Source organism: Trichosurus vulpecula, chromosome 2 (assembly GCF_011100635.1).
Source record: "Trichosurus vulpecula isolate mTriVul1 chromosome 2, mTriVul1.pri, whole genome shotgun sequence".
In the NCBI taxonomy this organism is placed as follows: Eukaryota; Metazoa; Chordata; class Mammalia; order Diprotodontia; family Phalangeridae; genus Trichosurus; species Trichosurus vulpecula.
Window position 1 is genome coordinate 451,828,394 of NC_050574.1, and position 18,659 is coordinate 451,847,052.

General features: G+C 41.0%; 1 protein-coding gene across 1 annotated transcript in view; it reads left to right on the plus strand.

Annotated features, from left to right (window-relative positions):
• Positions 1-18,659, plus strand: part of APOO (apolipoprotein O) — a 97,798-nt gene that overhangs the window by 62,011 nt on the left and 17,128 nt on the right. Inside the window, exon 6 of the mRNA XM_036747747.1 lies at positions 482-573. Coding sequence (XP_036603642.1) covers positions 482-573 — 92 coding nt within the window. The remainder of the gene's footprint in view (positions 1-481; positions 574-18,659) is intronic.

The following is an 18,659-nucleotide window of genomic DNA, read 5'->3' on the forward strand; positions in this document are numbered from 1 at the left end:
AAGATTTTGAGCAGGAAGTGACCTTAGTAATTATTTAGTCCCCGCTGTTGTTTTGCAGATAAGGAAGTTAAGGCCCACTTTCAGAGGGAAATAACATGAGTAAGGAATCACTTTTTTTTCATTTTTTTTTTTAAAGAAAAATCTAAAGCTTAGAAATCACAATAGAGCCGTATATTACAGTATTAACTATTCCGTGCACCTTAGAGCCCAAGGGTAAAAAGGAGGTATCATCAGCCAGTTTTTATTCCAGTGTCCTAGGATTTAGAGCATAAAGAGAACTTGGAGATCATTTGCTTTTCCTTCCTAGTTTACAAATGAGGAAACTAAGGCCCTTAGAGATGAATTTTTGCAAAATTATACAGACAGTAAATAGCAGAAACAAGATTCAAACCTGTTGTAACCTCTGAATATTAAAGGTGATAGAGAGAGTAACAAAATTCAGTAACGATATGGGGAAAATGGGGGGACTTCCTTTTAACAGGTTCAAAATTAAAGAAGCTCGTGTATCCAGTTGGTTTCATGAGCATTACTGCATCTGTCTATTATCCACAAGAGGCTTTTGAATTTGCACAGGTCAGTTACACTTACCGAGCCAGAACAATGTTTGGTTTTTGTTCATATAATTTTTTAATAGTTATAATAATTGATTTTTCATCATCTCCAGCAGTTTTCATATTGAGCTTGAAAAGGGTCTTGTTTTTGTGGGGGTGGGGGAATTTTTTACATTATCTCAAACAAATTTAAAATCCTGTTTTTTCTACCTTCTGCTTAATTTATAACATAATACAGAAATATCTGAATTATTATACAAAGGGTGGAGTTATGTTTTTATGATTCATTGATGTGCAAGCTGTTATTAGGTTAGTAGGTCTGTTGATGCAGAGGTGATTCTGTTCTATTATTATTATATATTATGATTATTATTATCTAAGCTAGATTTATAGCTGGGAGGACTTGTGATTTTGTGATTGTTCACAGAATACATAGCAACATATAAGGTAGGACATTGTTTTGGAGGCCCTTGAGTGCTGGGTAAGGAGAATGGAACTTTACATGATAGGCATTGAGGAGCAACTGAAGGATTTTGAACAGAGGAGTGATACCAGTAAACCAATAAGACTTAGTAAGTTCCTGCTATGTGCCAGGCATTGTGCCAGATAGACAAAAATGAAACAGCCCCTGGCCTTAAAGAGCTTATATTCTATCAGAGAAAACAATGTGTATGTAAGTATGTATGTATAAAAGTTACACATAGTCAGTGCCAGGTAACTTGGGAGGGAGAGCCACTAATAGCTAGGGAGTATTATGGAGGCCCACATCTAAAAGGTAGAGACCATAAAGGACACCAAATTTTCTGAGGAGGAGGTGGAGTATCTAGCAGCTGAAAGGATCACTAAGGATTTCACATAGCAGACTATATTTGGGTTTCTTTTTTTTTGTTTTGGGGGGGCTTTTTGAAGGGGGGGGCAGGGAAATTGGTGTTAAGTGACTTGCCCAAGGTCACACAGCCAGTGAATGTGTCAAGTGTCTGAGGCCAGATTTGAACTCAGGTCCTCCTGACTCCAGGGCCGGTGCTGTACTCACTGCACCACCAATATGCCCTGATATTTGGGTTTCAACTTGAAGAGGGAGATTCTTTGAGATGAAAAGGAGTATGTCATGTATTTATTTCATGTTAGCTAGTGCAAAAGCACTAAAATGGGGGGGTAGGCTGTTGTGTGTGAGAAACGGAGGAAAGGCTAGTTTGGCCCGATTGAAGGTTGCAAAAGTGTGGAGTAAGGAGCGATGCAATGAGTCTGGAAGGATAGGTGGGCAAGGTTATGAAGGGCTTTAACAGCAAAACAGAGGAGTTTTTTCTAGATTCTAGAGGCAATAGAAAGCCATTGGAATTTATTGAGTGGAGGAGCAGGATGGTCATATCTCTGCTTAAGGAAAATCTCTTTGAGCACCACAGAGGATAGAAGGAAGTGGGGAACAGCTTGAGGCAAGGAGACCAATTAAGAGGCTGTTCCAGTAAATCTAAGCTAGAAGTGATGAAGGCCTGAACTTGGTGGGTAGCTGTGTGAGGACAGAATAGGAGAGATTTGAGAGATGTTGTAGAGATAGAAACAGCAAGATTTGGCCACTTACTGGATATGTGGGATGTAAAAAATTAAGGATATCAAGGATACAAACCTGGAAGAATGGTGATGCCTTTGACAGAAAGTCTGGGAAGGGGGTGGGTTTGAGGGCAAAGATAATGGCTCCTCTTTTGGAAACATTAAATTTAGGTGTTTTCCTATCACATAGGTGCTTAACATAGAAGGACTGGAATTTTAAAAGGACCAAGCAAATGTTTGTGTCCCTTGGCAAACCTGGTCCTGACTCTGGGGCAGCTGGTTTGAAATGTCCAGCAGGCCATTGGTGATGTAGGACTGAAGCTCTCTGTAAAAACTGGAGCTGGGTAGATCTGTGAGTCATCAGAATAGGTGAAAATTAAATCCATGGCAGCTAATGAGGACACCAAGAGAGAAACAAGAGTGATAAATGGCCCAGGACAGAGCCTTGGGGCACGTTCACCATTATGGGGTGTGACCTCAATGATAAACCATCGAAGGAGATTGATAAAGAGCAGCTATACAAATAAAGTAGGGCCATGAACACCCCAAGGACAGAGTGCCCGGGAGGAGAGGATAATCATTAGTGTTAGCTGTAGCAGAGAGGCTGAGAAGAATGAAGCCAGAAAAGAGACCATCAGATTGGAGAGTTAAGAAGTTATTGGTAACTTTCTGGAGAAAGGAGTTTCATCTAAGTGATGAGATCAGAAGCTGTACTGCTGAAGGTTGAGTTGTCAGTGAGGGGAGAAGAAATGAAGGTAAGGCGTTGTATGCCAAGCAACTTTCACAGCACCCGCGGCAGTGTGTGTAGAATGCCTAGAATTCTTCATCTGATCTCTCTCCTTTCCTCCATCCATTCCCTATGTAAGTACTACACTCATCTTTGTCCTTGAGAGCAGAGACTATTTTAATTTTGTCTTTGTGTCTATATAGGGATGTAGGTATCTTTGTATCTAGGTAACTATGCTGGCATAGTTCTGAATCACAAAATATGACACGCGCTCTCTCTCTCTCTCTCTCTCTCTAAATATATGTATATATATGTCTCTTCCTCTTCCTCTTCCCCTTCCCCCTCCCCACTGCTCTGACCAACTTCCTTCTTCTCAGCTCTTCTCCACCCTTCCCGTTCCACCCATTCAGCAAGTTCCTCCCACCGCAGGCTCATGTGACTTAACATTCATAGCTTTTTCTGGGAGTGTGGCTGAGAAAGAGAGGAAAGGTAGTAGCTTGAGGGGACGGTAAGGAGGAGACTCAGGCATATTTGAAGGCAGTAGATAGGGAGAGGTTGAAGATTAAAGAAAGAAAAGGGATGATTAAGGCTGTCATCTGCTGGAGAAGTTGGAGAGGATGGGGTTGGGGGCACACTTAAAGGAGCTGGTTTCCATAAGAAGAAGGGTCACCTATCATAAACTGAGGGAAAAGCAAGAGAGAGTGAGGGATTATGAGATGAAGAAAAAGAGAAGAAGAGGGAGCTCATGTTTCACGGCCTTGATTTTCACAGTAAAGTAAGAGGTGAGGTATTCAGGTAGATAGAATAAGTTAAGTGACCATCATTTCACAGATGAGGAGGGTATTCTAAGTGGTTGTTTCTGGCTCAGGATCTCTTAATTGGTCATTATATGAAGTAGAATTTGAACCCAGGCCGTAGACATGTGCAGCTGACCATATTGGCTTTTTTCATTTCGTTTATTCAGCATGTACTTATTAAATACCTGCTTTATGCTAATTCAGCAAATATGTATAAAGCACCTATTATGTGCACATTGACAGTATGGATAGAGAGTACCTGTGGAAGTCAGGAACACCTTGGTTCAAAGCCAACTCTGACACAGATCGGCTGTGACCTTGGGACGGGTCTCTAAATTTCTCAGTGCCCCCAGATAACTTTGAACTCTAAGACTTTAAGCAGAGATGGTACCAACTGCACTGCTTGAGGAAATCCCTCCCTGGGAGAGACGGCCAGTCTCTGGTTGTAATTAATCCACCTCTTCTACCTTATTTCACATTGCTCCACCTCCAGTGCTTGATGTTCCGGTCAAACTGAACTATTTGCTCTTCCCTAAACTCAACATGCCATCCTCTCCTGCTTTGGTGCATTTCACTCAGTTTGTCCCCCATGCCTAATGCATTCCCTGGTCACCTCTGCCTTTCAGAATCTCTCTTCTTTTAAGGCTCAGATTAGGTGTCACCTGTTTTGTGAAGCCTTCCCTGATCCTCCTGCTTCCCCTCCAACTTCCTCAAATATGTCTAGAATTCTTCATCTGATCTCTCTTCTTTCCCCCATCCATTCCCTATCCAAGTAGTATGCTTATCTTTATCTTTGAGAGCAGAGACTGTTTTAATTTTGTCTGTGTCTAGGACGCAGTAGGTACTTGATAAATGTCGAACTGAATTGAGGTATAGAATCTTAGCCGGCTTTGGATGGAAGAGAAGGATTTCAGCAGCAGGAAATGAATATCACATACTGTGCTAGTTTTATTGATAGAATAATGAAAGGTTGTAATTTCTTTTTAGGTAACTTAGTTTTAAACATGTTGAGTTTGAGGACAATGTGATATCTAGGTGGAGATGTCCCATAGTTTCTTACTTATTTAAAGTTAGGTTTCATGCTTTTGGACAACTATGTGCAGTTGACAAAATGCCAGGCTGGAGTCAGGAAGATGAGTCTTCCTGAGTTTACATCTGGCCTAAGCTATTTACTAGCTGTGTGACCCTGGGCAAGTCACTTAACCTTTTGCCTCAGTTTCCTTATCTGTAAAATGAGCCGGAGAAAGACGTGGCAAACCATACCGGTATCTTTGCCAAGAAAACTCAAATAAGATCCTGTAAAGTCAGACATGACTGAACAACAGATTTTATGCTTTTGCATTGTATTTACAATGAGTATGGACGCAAGAGTACTGTGGAGCCCAGAGCACCACAGTTTAGGGTCCACTGATCCCACTCAGAAACAACTGAGCTTAGCATTTAGTTTGCAAGAGTAATTACTTAAAATATATCTTCTTCCAGCTTCTGCAGATGAACTCTTTATCCTGCTGCCCCAGCCCCACATCAGCAATCTTCCGGTAACTTGGCATCTCTGCCCACGGGCACTCGTTCCTGAGTTGTCTTTCTTATTATCGTGAAGGGATGTCTCTCTGTCTCTCCCTTCCCCCCACAAGACCTGACTGTGGCCAGCCTCCTAAGTTTCACACAACTGTACACAGTCATATCCTTGCTTTTCTCATAGGGCCGTAGATCTGGAGCTTTAAGAGACTCCGGAGAGCATCTTATCTACAGATGAGGAAACTGAGGTCCGCAGAGGTAGAATGCTTTGCCCAAGGTCCTTCAGAGGACTGAGTCAGAGGCAGGATTTGAACCTAGGCCCCTTGTTTCCAGAGCCCTTGCTCTATACCTCGCACTACAGCTCTTCCTTTGACTGACTTCTGGTCACTTCGGTCCCCTGAACCACAGCTTTGAACTGAGAAATAAGTGAGGAAATTCCTTTGAGAAAGAATGTCCTTCTTTAGCTCCATTCCCTTCATTTTGTAGGTCAGAGACAAAAAAGGATCAGAATTGTAGATGAAATTAAACGTGGCAGGCTTTAAAAGCTCGGTTACGTAAATTGAATTACAACCAGCAGAAGGGGCAGGAGAGCTTTGAGGGGCCGTGACTGAGACCTCAAAGCATGAGGTCATTCATCTAGTGGAGGGACAGCCAGTGTATTGTCCGTGCTGGAGTAGCGATGACATAACCAATGTGTTATATCCCACTCACTGAGCGAATCTGTAGCTCTGAGTCATCAAAAAAAGTTCAGTCAGGGTCAGGGAACTCTCTAGAAAAGGTAGGAGGTGACTTCCATCAAATACTAGTTAACAGAAATATGTGTCTTCATTCTCAAACTTTAACACTCTAGGAAGTCTTCCTTCAGAGAGTAAAACTGACAGGTGCTCACTATACTTGGTAAACTAACTCCATGATATGGATTTTTTAGTAAGTAACTTGGGGTACTTTAGGAATCTATGATTTCTGAAAATTAGGTTTTTCTTCCACGGTCCACTTGTGTTGAAAGAAGACTCAAGTTCCTCATTCCATTTCTAAAATGATTTAACTTTCAAATATTCGGGAAGAATTCCCCATCCTCCATCTCCTCTTAGGGGTTTCAGTTTTACTTTGCATGGTTTCTGGTAAAGTTGTGATAAGTTATATCTAAGAAGAAAGAAATTGCAATTCTCCTGGGTTATTGTATACCCTGACATAGCTTCACATCCTTAGTTTTCTTTATCACCTTCCTGGAGAAGGCCGTTCACAGCCCCAATAATTAATTGTTCTTTCCTTCTTCAGATTATTTTATGTTTCCTTACCTGTTTACATGATATATCCCTAGTAGAACGTCTGCTCCACAAGATAAAAGAACTATTTTCTTGTCTTTATATGCCCAATGCCTAGTGCTTTGCTTTGTATGTAATATGTGTATAATAATACTTATCGAATTAAATATAAATTTATCTGGATCTTTTGCATTAAGCAAACCTGAATTTTTTCCCCAGAAAGTTGGTTTTGGACCTATATTCATTATGTAGGGCAAATCTTGTCCCTTGTTAGAACTAACCTCTGCAGTTAGGTCCCTGCCATAGTCTTATCCTTTGTGGCTTAACATATATGGCAGAGGGATTGGGGAAGTGAGTGGGAGAGTAGTATTTTTAATGGAACTGTTGGAATTCAGAAGTATTAAAATATTACACACACACACTCCCCTTTATACCCTTCCTGCCCCCCCCGCCAACTTCACTCCAGTCCCTAAATATTTAGGACACAACTAAACCAAATAAACCAGGCTTCATTCAAGCTGTTTGGGCCCATGGATAGTTTGTGAATGCCAGAGCTCTAGGGTATAGCTGTACAAATCAAAATGTCTCCAGACTTCAAAATAAATTTATAATAGCCCAACTTTTCTTTGCATACGAGCATAATGCAACCCTCAGAATTACATGGAAAATAAATTATTTCCTGGATAAGCTTTGAAGTTGTTTCAAAGGAAAGGAACAGCTATTTGTGACCCCATACAAGCATTTTGGAGAACTATTCAGAATTTTAAAAGAAGTTTAGTAAGTTCTGTTTGTGCAAACTACTCTGGCATCTGCAGCATACATTTTATAGATACTTCTCTGTGCCCAGCATGTAGGATAAAAAGACAACATGTAATGCAATCCTAGAATAAGAATCTGAACTAGGGGTATTGATACTGTAAATAGAGAGGAGAGAATGGATACAAGGACATCGTCGAGATAGACTTTATATAGGACTTGGGAACTGACTGAATATGAGGAGTGAGAAAAAAAGGAAAAGACAAAGACGATTCTAAGATTTTGAGCCTGGATGGCTGTGGGAGTGGTGGTGCCAACAATAGAAATAAGACAGTTATGAGAAGGGGCAAAAGTTTTGGTTTTTTTGTGTTGTTTTGGAGGTGGAGAGGGATGACAAGTTCAGTTTTAGACACATTAAAGTGTCAGTGGGACATCCAAGTGGAGATGGCCTGAAAATAGATGGAAATTAAAGACTAAAGCTCAGACAAATGATGAAAGATAGAATTATAGACTTTATTATCATTTGTAGAGAAAGGATACATAAAGTGAAAGGAGTGGGTGATATTGCCAAGGGAAGGTAGAAAACACATAGAGATAGGAGGACTGAAGATAAAGCGTGGTAAGTCACCTCTAGGAAGCTAGGAGATAAAGAAGAAAAACTGCAGATACTAAGCACATAGCAGCAAGAGATAGGAGAACCAGGAAAAAGCAGGCCCATTGAAGCCGAAGGCGGGGCAGGTGTATACAAAGAGAAGGAGCCCACTGTAGCCAAAGAAGATAGGATCTGAGAAAAGGCCAATGCAGTGAAACCTTTCTATGGGGCAGTCAGGCTGGAAGTCATGCCAAAGACTGAAGAGTAAGTACCAAAGTTGAGAAAGTAGAGGCAGCTGGTATGAGCTGTTCTTTTTCATTGTCTTCTATTCATTTTTCCTATTCTCTCTTTTGTTATAATTACTTGTATTCATGTTTCATCCCTGAAGAGACTTGGAAAAGATTTTGAAACTGGAAGAAGCATTTATCATTTTTGTATCTTCAGCATCTTACATATAATAGGCACTTAATAAACATTCTTGGAATGTGTCTCTGCAGTACAAGTATGGAGAAGCATGAAATAGGATTTAATATGCTTTCATGAACCATGTATATTGTTTTGTAGCATTATTTTATTTCATTTCTACCACAAAGGGAACACAAGTCTTTTTAGTATACACTGGGCTATGTTAGAACTTAGGTTGTTATTTTGGCTGAGTTTTAAGAAATTTTTCCCATGCCCTTCCCACATATTTTTTCTCATTCCCTGCCATACAAAAATAAGCATTATTTTGTAGCATATTGTGTGTGGCAGATAGTCAGTGTTGCCTCCCCCCTGCATAACAGCATGCATAGTAAATAATGATGGTCTAGTTCATTTATTCAACTCTAATTTAGGTAATACAAATAGGAATTTTTTGTTATTTAAGCACCCAGGGGGCAGGGTGGAGCCACAAACCATAGGATACCATTTTTTTGTTTGCCCGTAGTTCCTCATGTAGTTTAGGCTTAAACATAGGTTGGGAAGTTTTCATTGAAGGGCAGTTTGGGACACTGAGGTTTGGAATCTAAGCTCCACCTTCAACTAACCTACATGTTCCTTCGTCAGTGACGGTCGTCATTGAGCGTGGCATAGTCTCCACTGGGGAGCCCTAGGTAGCCTTGAATTTTTAGGCTCCTCAGGGAGCTCAGCAAGTTTAGACATTTCTTTAGAATTAGAAAAGGGGGATTGTATATGACACTGGATTTCTAAAAATACAACTTACTTTAAGTCTATCTTTAACACCATAGTTTTAACACTACCCTGCTCGCCTCTACCGCTTACTAGACTTCCTTCCGCTTCCTTTTCTGTATTTTTATACATTTCATTGATGTTATTTTCTTTCTTCTTCCTTTTGGAGGGTGAGGTGTCAACATCTCTACTTAACCCCGCCCCCCCCCCTCCCACCGCCCATCCCTTGTGAAAAATATAGTGTAAGTTTCATTCCACACCTCTACAGAGTCTTTTCCCACAGATAGGAAGCATGACTCGTTATCAGCTTTCTAGAATTGTGATTGGACATTGCAGCAATCATAGGTTTTCACACATAGGTCTTTCACAGTTGTTTACAGTGTTGTAGTTATTATATAAATATTCTTGGGGGGGTGGAGCCAATATGGCAGCTAGAAAGCAGGGACTTGCCTAAAGCTCTCCCCCAGGACCCTCCAAACACCTCTAAAAAATGGTTCTGAACAAACTCTAGAACTGAAGAACCCATGAAATAGCAGAGGGAAGCAGGGCTCCAGCCCAGGACAGCCTGGATGGTCGCTGGGTAAGGTCTATCCCACAGAGCTGGGAATGGAGCAGAGCAGAGCCCAATGTGGGCTGCGCCTTGACCAACCAGACCAGGAGCCGGGGGGAGCGGGCCCTAGTGCCCTGAATCAGTGAGCTGTGGCAGTTACCAGACTTCTCAACCCACAAACACCAAAGGCAACAGAGAAGGTTAGTGGGAAAAGCTGCGGGGGACAGAGTCAATAAAGGAGTTCCTGGTTAGGCCACTGCCCTGGGGGCAGAGGAGGTGGGGCAGCTACAGAACTACAGCTGCAGTTGCTTCCAGCCCCAGGCCCACCCTGTTGGAGGAATTAAGTGGCGGATCAGAGCGGGAGTGCAGAGCCTGCTCAAATCTAAGTCGAGGTCTGGGTTGGTGGTTCTTGGGGGAGGAGAGGCACTGCTGTGGCAGAGCTTGCTGTGTAGAAAAAACTCTGAGAACCACGGCGCAGCCCCTCAAGCTTGGGACAAAGTACTCTATACTCTACAAGCAGTCATACCCTGACAAAAAACTCAAGGGTCAAGTAGTTGGCTGGGAACATGGCCGGGCAGCAAAAACGGTCTCAGATTCAGACTCAGACTTTGGAATCTTTCTTTGGTGACAAAGAAGACCAAAACGTACAGCCAGAAGAAGTCAACAGAGTCAAAGAGCCTACATCAAAAGCCTTCAAGAAAAACATGAACTGGTCTCAGGCCATGGAAGAGCTCAGAAAGGATTTGGAAAAGCAAGTTAGAGAAGTACAGGAAAACTGGGAAGAGAAATGAGAAGGATGCGAGAAAACCATGAAAGACAAGTCAATGACTGGCTAAAGGAGACCCAAAAAAATACTGAAGAAAATAACACCTTAAAAAATAGAATAACTCAAATGGCAAAAGAGCTCAAAAAGCCAATGAGGAGAAGAATGCCTTGAAAGGCAGAATTACCCAAATGGAAAAGGAGGTCCAGAAGACCACTGAAGAAAATATTATATTAAAAATTAGATTGGAGCAATTGGAAGCTAGTGACTTTATGAGAAATCAAGATATTATAAAACAGAACCAAAGGAATGAAAAAATGTAATGCAATGTGAAAAATACCTCATTGGAAAAACCACTGACCTGGAAAATAGATCCAGGAGAGATAATTTAAAAATTATTGGACTACCTGAAAGCCATGATCAAAAATAGAGCCTAGATATCGTCATTCAATAAATTATCAAGGAAAACTGCCCTGATATTCTAGAGCCAGAGGGTAAAATAGAAATTGAAAGAATCCACAGATCACCTAAAAAAGATCCCAAAAAGAAAACTCCTAGGAATATTGTTGCCAAATTCCAGATCTCCCAGATCAAGGAAAAAATACCAAGCAGCCAGAAACAATCAATTTGAGTATTGTGGAAACACAATCAGGATGACACAAGATCTAGCAGCTTCTACATTAAGAGATCAAAGGGCTTGGAATATGATACTCCGGAGGTCAATGGAGCTAGGATTAAAACCAAGAATCACCTACCCAGCAAAACTGAGTATCATGCTCCAAGGCAAAATATGGATTTTCAATAAAATGGAGGACTTTCAAGCTTTCTCAGTGAAAAGACCAGAGCTGAATAGAAAATTTGACTTTCAAACACAAGAATCAAGAGAAGCATGAAAAGGTAATCAAGAAAAAGAAATCATAAGCGATTTACTAAAGTTGAACTGTTTTGTTTACATTCCTTCATGGAAAGATGATGTGTATAATTCATGAGACCTCAGTATTAGGGTAGCTGCAGGGAATATACATACATACACACATATATATATATATATATGTGTGTGTATGTGTGTGCATATATATATATATATGTGTGTGTGTGTGTGTGTGTGTATGGACAGAGGGCACAGGGTGAGTTGAATATGAAGGGATGATATCTAAAAGAATAAAAGAATCAAATTGAGGGATGAGAGAGGAATATATTGAGAGAGGGAGAAAGGGAGAGATAGAATGGGGTAAATTATCTCACATAAAAGTGGCATGAAAAAGCAGTTCTGTAGGAAGGGAAGAGGGGGCAGGTGAGGGGGAATGAGTGACTCTTGCTGTCATTGGATTTGACCTGAGGAGGGAATACCATACACACTCAATTGGGTATCTTACCCCACAGGAAAGGAGGAGGAAGAAAATAAAAAAGGGATAGAAGGGATGGCAGATGGGGGAGGAGGTAATCAAAAGCAAACACTTTCAAAAAGGGACAGGGTCAAGGGAGAAAATTGAACAAAGGGGGAGAGGATAGGAAGGAGCTAAATAGAGTTAGTCTTTCATAACATGAGTATTGTGGAAGGGTTTTACATAATGATACACATGTGGCCTATGTTGAATTGCTTGCCTTCTTAGGGAGGGTGGGTGGGGAGGGAAGAGGGGAGAGATTTTGGAACTCAAAGTTTTAAAAGCAGATGTTAAAAAAAGTTTTTGCATGCAACTAGGAAATAAAATATACAGGCAGTGGGGCATAGAAATCTATCTTGCCCTACAAGAAAGTAAGGGAAAAGGGGATGGGGGAGAGTGGGGTGACAGAAGGGAGGGCTGACTAGGGAACGGGGCAATCAGAATATATACCATCTTGGAGTGGGGCGTAGGGTAGAAATGGGGAGAAAATTTATAATTCAAACTTTTGTGAAAATCAATTCTGAAAACTAAAAACAGTAAGTAAATAAAAAAATATTCTTGTACAAAAAAAATTAAAAAAAAATATTCTCCTGGTTCCAGTCACTTCGCTCTTAATACAAGTCCTCCCAAATTTCTCTAATTTAATAATGCAGTAATAGTTCATTACATTCATATACCATTATTGTTCAGCCTTTCCCCAATATGAGCTAGATCTTGGTTTATTTCCCTTGCCATTGACTATAAACTCCCTGAGATCCGGGTGTCTTGTATCTATCCTTGTGTTGCCACTGCTTACCTTTGCACATAGTTGCTTGTCATTTGTTGAGAATTGAATTGAGTTGAAGTCCGGCTCAGTTGCTAACATACTTTAGTGTGAATCTTGTTTGGGAGTCTTTTAAACTTCTAATCTATGATCTATGACATGTGAAAGCATCTCAGATGTGAGTCTCATTATCTCAGTTATTCTGTTTTGAGCAAAGCTAGGACTAGCATAGAACAGCTGGGATTTGGCTTCAGACACATACTGCAATGAGAGGCCCGTCACCTCCACCCCAAAGCACTTGAAGCCAGGTCTACCACACTCAGGGTTCCATGGCCATCATTTCCCTCTCCTGAATGTCTTAGTCAGGAAGCATTTGTTAACTAACTGTTGTGAGCCAGGTACTTCGCTAAGCTCTGGGGATAAGAAAATCAAAAGACAGTCCCCACCCTAAAATAGCTCATAACCAAAGGAAGGAGACAGCGTGCAAACACATATGAACAAAAAAGCTATATACAGGGAAAATAAGATATAATCAACAGAGCTAGAATTTAGAGGGGTCACTAAATATGTACATACAAGCTGTTCATGGGATAAATGGGAAATAAAAGAGGAAAAGCACTAGAGTTGAGAGGGAGTGAGAAAGGCTTCTTGTAGTGGGTGGGCTTAAAGGAAACTAGGGAAGCCCAGAGGCAGTGATGAGAAGGAAGGGCATTCCAGGCCTGGATGACTGCCAAAGAAAATTCCTAAAGCTTAGAGTCTCAATTTAATTCATTTAAATATTTATTAAGTACCTACTACTCTGTGCCTGGCACTGTGCTAAAAGCTGGGGATTTAAATAAGAAAAAGAAACAGTCCCTGCCCTCAAGGACCTTGCTGTCAATCTAATGGAGCAAAAGGGTCCACCAAAGGAGGCTAAAAAGGGGAAGGGAACTACTGAAGGTATGCAGATGGAAAATGGAGTTACCTGGAAGGGTGTGAGCCCTGTATAAAGAAAGGCTTTGGCAGGCGTTTAATGCTCTGCCCTCCAATCTGAGGGGAGAGGCAACTGAGGGTGAATTGAGAAGATGTAAATTCAAAACCTGAGTCTTTCTGTGTATTTTCTATGTAACCTTTTTATGGTTAATTTCTACCTATTTGTTTGGACATTAGATTATGAGCTTTGTGAAGGCAGGAGCTGTCTTTCCTTTTATTAATTGTATATCCTAGCTTATAGCATAGTGCCTGGCACCTAGTGGGTACTTAATAAATGCTTATTGGACTGACTCATTTAGCAGAGGGCTTGTCCTTCTTTCTCAAACAGGACCATGACAGCAGGAAGGTGGTATCATAATTTGCAAGTGAAGGATTTAATCAAGGGAGGACTGTGCAAAAAGTCACCAGCCTCACTTTGTCCTCCAGAACCATCTGGGCCCAGTGGCAAGATGTAGATCAGGACGACTGGAGATGGCCACAGATGCAGTGGGAGACCTTGGCCTTTTTAAGCTAAGGTCTTTCCCAGGTCTCAGTTTGACTGAGGCAACACCCATGCAGTGAAATGAATGCAAAGAATGGCCTCTTTTACCTAGCCCCTCCCCCAAAAAAATCAATCTGGAAGGGGAAGACTCTTAGGGATTCTGGCTAAAACAGAAAAGTTGCTATTTACATTCCCTCTGAGCTATCTGGGCTCAAACTGTGACCAGGTGGCTCGGGCTGGGACCAGTGGTTACAGCTGTGGAATAGTATGGCCATGGAACTGTTTCCACAATCTGGCTAGCAGCCTCTGTGGGGGTGTAAGATCCACCCGCAGCCAGCACCCAGAAAGCTGCCAACAGCACAGGTTCTTCTGATCTGCTTAACTAAGGAAAGCAAGGTGAAGGGGTTGGCAAACTTACTTTAATTCAACATACAAATATCATTCACTTAGTTCAGGGGAAGAGACCAGCACACAGAACTTCAGAGCAAATTACAAACAAATTACAAGCATCAACAGACAGACCCAATACAGATTCATAGTTACCAACATCTAGGTTCAGCTCGGGAGCTCAGAACAAGGGCTGGCCCAGAGTCACACTCGCCACCACTGCTGTAGGTGAGAGCTCCGAAAAAGAGAAAGCCAACCCCTGGTTTTATATCTTTTTCAGCGTCAGGGATGAGTCACACATGCGACTCACCCATGTGACCTAGAATTGTCACAAAGAGGGGACTTAAACCCACGTGGTCTAAAAGCCCCTGCTGTCCCAGACATGTAAACTAGGCCCTCCCTGGAGTTAGCCCCACCTTGGGCCCCGCCTTAGTCACCAATCCACACCCACATAGGTTTTACACCTAATAGGGGTTTGGGCCTGGGGCTTAGCACTTAGTAAGACTCAATGAAATACACCAAATTAATCAAAGCAAACAAAAGCCAAACTCTTCAAGGGCACTTGTTGAACTAAGTGCCAAGGAGCCCATTTTGCTTACCAACACAGGAACTCTAAAGTACTGGATCACCTGAGTATCTTACTCATGAACTGCTAGGAGGCCCTTGTTACTGGATCAAAGAGTACCAGGATTGGAGAGGGTCAGGTTGTGGAGGGCCTTGAATACCAAACAGAATTTTGTATTTGATCCTGGAGGTGATAGTAAGCCACTGGAGTTCACTGAGTGTGGGGTGGCATGGTCAGACCTGCTCTTTAGGAAATTCACTTGGTGCTTGAATGGAGGATGGACTGGAGTGGGGAGAGACTTGAGGCAGGAAGACTCACCCAAAGGCTATTGCAGTAATCCAGGCAGGACCTGATAAGGGCCTATATGAGAGTGGTAGCAGTGTCAGAGCAGAGAAGGGGGCGTATTCAAAAGGTGTTGCAAAGTGAAATCGATAGTCTTTGGCTATAAGGGCATGAGAGAGTTTGTGTGGTCCTGAGGGGCTATGAGGATGAGGAGAGTTTGGGGGAAAGGTAATGAATTCCATTTTGGACATGTTTAAGATCAGTCAGTAAATATTTATTGAGCACTGCTCTGTGCCAGACACTGTGGGAATACAAAAAGAGGCAAAAGATAGCCCCTGCCCTCAAGAAACTCAAAATCTAATTGGGGTAGTGCAGGAAGGATAGGGCTGAATAAGTAGATAGTTGAATCCATGGTAGCTGAATAAGATCTTCAGGTGAAGTAGTGTGCCTTCCCATGCAGGTTAGGCATTAGGGTGTCCTGAGGGTCTGCAGCACCTGTTATACCCTCTAATGGATCAGTGGTGAATATAGCATCCACCTACAGACCCCATCCTTCTCTGCCATCCCTTTCCATTGGTCCTTCTGGGATCCTTCCCTTCATCCTCGATCTCATGTTCCTCCTTCCTTACTTCCGCTGTTCACTGAAACTAAGCTTTCTCCTCAGAACACCAGAGCTCTTGGCATTCTCCCTAAGGCTGATTATATTTCCTCTCTTGCTCTGTTTTCACACAGGACCAGGAGGAGAAGTCAGCCTCCTTTTTTCATCCCCTGCTGCCACTCTTCTTTCTGCCGTCATGACTCAGCAGTGCAATAACCACCTTCCCACTTTACAGGAGGTCACTTAATCCCATTGAAATACTATTACTGCTATTCGTGGGCTTCCAGGTCATTCTTCCTCCCCAGGAAAATTCCTTATCAGGCTTACAGTCATTTTCTCCATCCCATCCTCTACAGACCTCTTGGAACACCCTGGCCTCCCAATTCCCCATCCTCCTCAGCCCACGTGACTGGTCTCCAGTCCATGTCAACCACATGTGATTCCCCGTGCTTTAGACCTTTCCCCATACTCCTTCCCCCCCCCCCAATAAATTTGGTCCAAGGTGCAGGAATTCCTAGTTACAGCTCAATATATAGATAAAAAAGTTCTATAGAATGAATTGTGTATTGTTCTCTATAAAGCCTTCGGTTCCATTATCTTTCAAATTTAAATCATTTTATCATATATTATTTGTAGTTATTTTTATTTTAAAATTACTAGCTTGGGGTTAAAATGATCTGCTCATGTGGAAGTGTGCAGGGCTGTTTGACATTTTCTGTCGTTTGTTTCCACTGTCAGTTGTGGCTCTTTGCTTTTGGCATTAAACGTGATCAGCGAGCAAAGCAGAGACTTTAAGTAAATACCACTTCGTACTTTAGAATAACCTAAATGCATTGTGTACTTTCAGTGACATGTGATGAATTCTTGAGTTTGTGGTTATTTCTGCTGTTTAGCAAGTTAATCTTATTTTCATATCTATGTGTAAATTTATCACAAATTCATAAAAATATGGTAGCTGATGTGATAGTACTAGCATTCATCTGTTTCAAATCATTTAGGATTTTATGTTTTCTAAAATTTGGGGGAAGAGGGGAGGGGAGGGAAGAGAAGAAAATTTGAAACTCAAGAACATGTAGAACTAAAGTGTTGTAAGCTAAAAATAAAAAATCTAATTAAAAAAAAGAAAAAAACATTTTTGTTAGCCTCAGTGAGGTATTCTAAATATTGAGGGTAATGGCATAAATGCTTAAGATTCTAGCTTTGATGTGTTCTGATGGTTGCAAGTTAGTGATAGGTGAGATCTTTGGAAAATAGCACTGAGAGATGTGGAATTTTTTATTAAGGATTTCAGGAGGGGCCGCTAGGTGGTGCAGTGAGTAGAGCACTAGCCCTGAAGTCAGGAGGACCTGAGTTCAAATACGGCCTCAGACACCTTGACACATTCACTAGCTGTGTGACCTTGGGCAAGTCACTTAACCCCAATTGCCCTGCCTTCCCCCCTTCAAAAATTAAAAAAAAAAAGAATTTCAAGAAGCCGGGGGCATTTCGTTAATTGATAAATCCTTACGTTTCTGGGATCTATAGTTTTGCCAGAATGGGTGTCTTCCCCCACCAGTGCAGATTGCAATCCCTCAATAACTTAGTAGACATAAACCATCTTCAAGAGTTGCTGTGGCCAAAAAATCCATAGTCCTGAAGCCAAACTGGTGATGAACCTCTCTGAATTTAACAAGCCTAGATGTTAGACAACAAACACATAATCATCCCTGGGCCCACACTCAAAGCCTTTATGGTTTGATAAGGCATGCCAGAGCTTGTGCTCTTCTGGCATTGCCTTCAGGAACTCAGGGACTCCTCCACACTACAGTGAGGCATTTGCATCAGATTTTAACAGAAGTGTGTGAGTGTATGAATTACAGAGGAAAAAAAGCCAATTCTTCCATGATTAAACACTGTTTCCTTCAGCTAACATGTCAATGGGTGGCGAATTCTTTATTACACTAACGTATTTCATCATCATTTAATAAGTGTTTATCTACGACACTTCTCCAAAGACATGAAAGGGACTTTTTTTTTTTGAAGGAGCTAGAAACTTTTAGTTCAGCATTTATTTTGCTCAGTCCTAAATCTGCTCGTCATACAGCTGTAACACTTGAATAATGCCTAGTGTTTTTCCAGGCTGCCATGGAACGTCATGACTCTTGTTTGTACATAAGAATTATTTAAGAAGTAGCACCTAAAGCCTCTGAAGTATCTGATCATGTTATGTATATTAACAGTGTTAATCCAGGTGAACTGTGTTAGCTCTCCTCAGGGTCTCTCCTGGTGTATATGTTTGCATTTGAAAGATTGTATTAAACTTTAGTATTAATAGTCTATGTTTCAGATTTTGTTGGTTTGATAAAATTTAGATATTTACATTCTTCTGACTAATTAATAATTAGATTTAGCTACTTAACGGTGAAACATTTCATTACACTTGTACTTTATTAGGTCAGAAATTTAGAAGATGAGGTATTAAATTTTGTCCTCTGAACTATCTAATAAATATCATCTTAATCCTTTTTTTTTTTTTTGAGAATTTACCTCTTTGAAGATAGAAGAAGAGATATAGATTTATAGTTCCTTCAGGTACAAATTTACAAGAAATTCTTTATCAGATTTTTAGAAGTATACTTTTAAATAAATCTATGAAACTCATGTGGATTGATTATTTAACTTTTTAGAATGATTAAGTTAATTAGTTGAGTCTGTAGTACAGATTAACTATAACTATAAGCAAAATGCTCTTTGAAATGAATATTAGAATTCCTTAAGGATGAGCAATTTTTTATTATTTGTTGCGACAGAATTTTTCTATGTCAATATATCTAATTGTGAAGTCATTAGGAAAAGTTTAGCATGTAAGTATACCTTAGTACAACTTTGAAGGCAGTTAACCGTGGTCAAACAAATTATCTTTCCGGTATGTGCTTTTTGTAGATGTTTATGAAATATAACTATCCATTAGATGCAATTTGCATTTCCAATCTAAGCTTGTTCTTCTCAA